Source organism: Aptenodytes forsteri, unplaced genomic scaffold (assembly GCF_000699145.1).
Source record: "Aptenodytes forsteri isolate BGI_AS27 unplaced genomic scaffold, ASM69914v1 Scaffold640, whole genome shotgun sequence".
Classification (NCBI taxonomy): domain Eukaryota; kingdom Metazoa; phylum Chordata; class Aves; order Sphenisciformes; family Spheniscidae; genus Aptenodytes; species Aptenodytes forsteri.
Genome location: NW_008794887.1, coordinates 540012 through 541751, shown reverse-complemented (window position 1 = coordinate 541751; position 1740 = coordinate 540012). Strand labels below are relative to the sequence as shown.

Sequence of the window (1740 nt, the reverse complement as noted above, 5' to 3'; positions counted from 1 at the left end):
CACTACCACCTCCAGCGGACCTCCTCGAGAGCTAGAGCGGGTACAGTGTTGATCCTGGGTGCATTGCTCATGCACTAACTCCTCCGGGTGACCACGAGAGAGCTGGGAGCAGGAGGGGGGAGCGGAACGGGAGGGGAGGGGGCCCTGACCTGCCCGGCCACTGTCCCCAGGGTCCCCAGCATCAGGAGGGGCTGCCGAGCCCCTGGGGAGCCCCAAATCCTTTAACCCTGGTTCTCCCACATCATTGGCCAGTGCCTGCAGCGGCACCGGGGCTGTTGTTGGCATCCCCTGGCAGGGATGGGTGCTGGGTGTCCTGGGACCGGCACACCCAAACGCCGGGGTATGGGGGTCCCGATGCCCCGGAGAGGGTCAGCACCCCCTTTCTGCCTCCCCCTCTCTCGTTGTCAGCAGCTGCTAACCCCATCCCGGGGCATGCGGGGTGGGAGAGGGTGTCTGTTGTCTTGTCCTTGTCCTTCACACCACGGCAGCGGAGCCAGGGCTGCCTGTCACCCCCGTGTCCCCACCTGTCCCCTAACTCCCCAGGGAGCCAGGGCAGCCCCGTGACCTGTCCCAGCCCTCTCCGTCACAGCCCGTCCTAGACCCCGCTCCGAGGCTGGATGTGGTATCAAGCCAGCTCCCTATGCCCCATCTCGGTGACGTGGCAGTGGCAGTGCTGTACCCAGCCCTGGTCCCATCTGTGCCCCGTGGCCGTGGGAGGGTTGGGGTCCTGCTGCTGGCGTCCTGGCTGTGTTTCCTGGCTGTGTGTGCCTGCGTGTGTCCCCCCCTTTATCCCCACTCCTCACCTTGGGGCTCTGCAGTGGGCGAGCAGTGCCGGGGACCCCCGTGCACCACCGGAGCCCCCCCCACGCCAGCCTCCCGGCATCTCCTGCAGCTGCCGGCACACAAACCTGCTCGGCACTGGTGTCCCTGCCAGGGGCCAGCCGGTCTGATGGCCCTGGCATGTTCCCATCCCAGTGTGGGGGAACGGAGCAGCATCCCCCAGGTCTACCCACTGAACCCCCTCCCCAGGACATGCCCACCTCTGGGGCCTGGCTAACCCCCCCTCTCCGCTCTGCTTTACAGGCTCAACCCGCAGCGGCTCTGCCAAACCGAAGGTAAGAGGGTCCCGGGCTGGGGGCTGGCAGGGAGGGACGCGATTGCTGGGGCACTGAGCCCGTCCCTAACCCTGGCACCGCCATCCCTAACCCCAGTGTCACCATTTTCCTAGGGCACGTGGCCGTCGCGGAAGGCACCGCCGCACCGGGAACTCCTCGCCATCCCCTTCGTCTCGGCCGCCGCCCGCAAGAGGAAGAAGAGGAGAGAGGCCGAGGGTGTCGGGAGCAGCACCGACGATGACGCGGAGCACAGGGATGCCCCGGGCCGGGAGCAGGAGGACGAGGGGACTGCAGCCGCCCCGCCGGGGCCCGGCAAAACCCCCCACAGCACTGGCCCTCAGCTGGTGGCCCCCAGCCCAGCTGGGATGGAGCGGGAGAGCTCCCTGGAGCCCGGGGGTGCCGGGTCTGAGCCAGCGCCGGACGCCCGCTCCATCGTGTCAGGCTACTCCACCCTGTCCACCATGGACCGCAGCCTGTGCTCCGAGGTGCATTCGGTGGCCGGGAGCCGCGGGGAGGAGGCGGACGATGAGCGCAGTGAGCTCAGCCACATGGAAACGGACACGGAGAGCCGGGAGGGTGTCCGGCCCCGGCCGGGGCAGGCAGACGGGGGAACCGTCGATGAGGA

General features: G+C 68.6%; 1 protein-coding gene across 1 annotated transcript in view; it reads left to right on the top strand.

The window, feature by feature from the left end:
• Positions 1-1740, top strand: part of ARHGAP23 (Rho GTPase activating protein 23) — a 29750-nt gene that overhangs the window by 23849 nt on the left and 4161 nt on the right. The window contains 3 exon segments of the mRNA XM_019470896.1: positions 1084-1115; positions 1229-1422; positions 1471-1693. Of these exon segments, the coding sequence (XP_019326441.1) occupies positions 1084-1115; positions 1229-1422; positions 1471-1693 (449 nt within the window).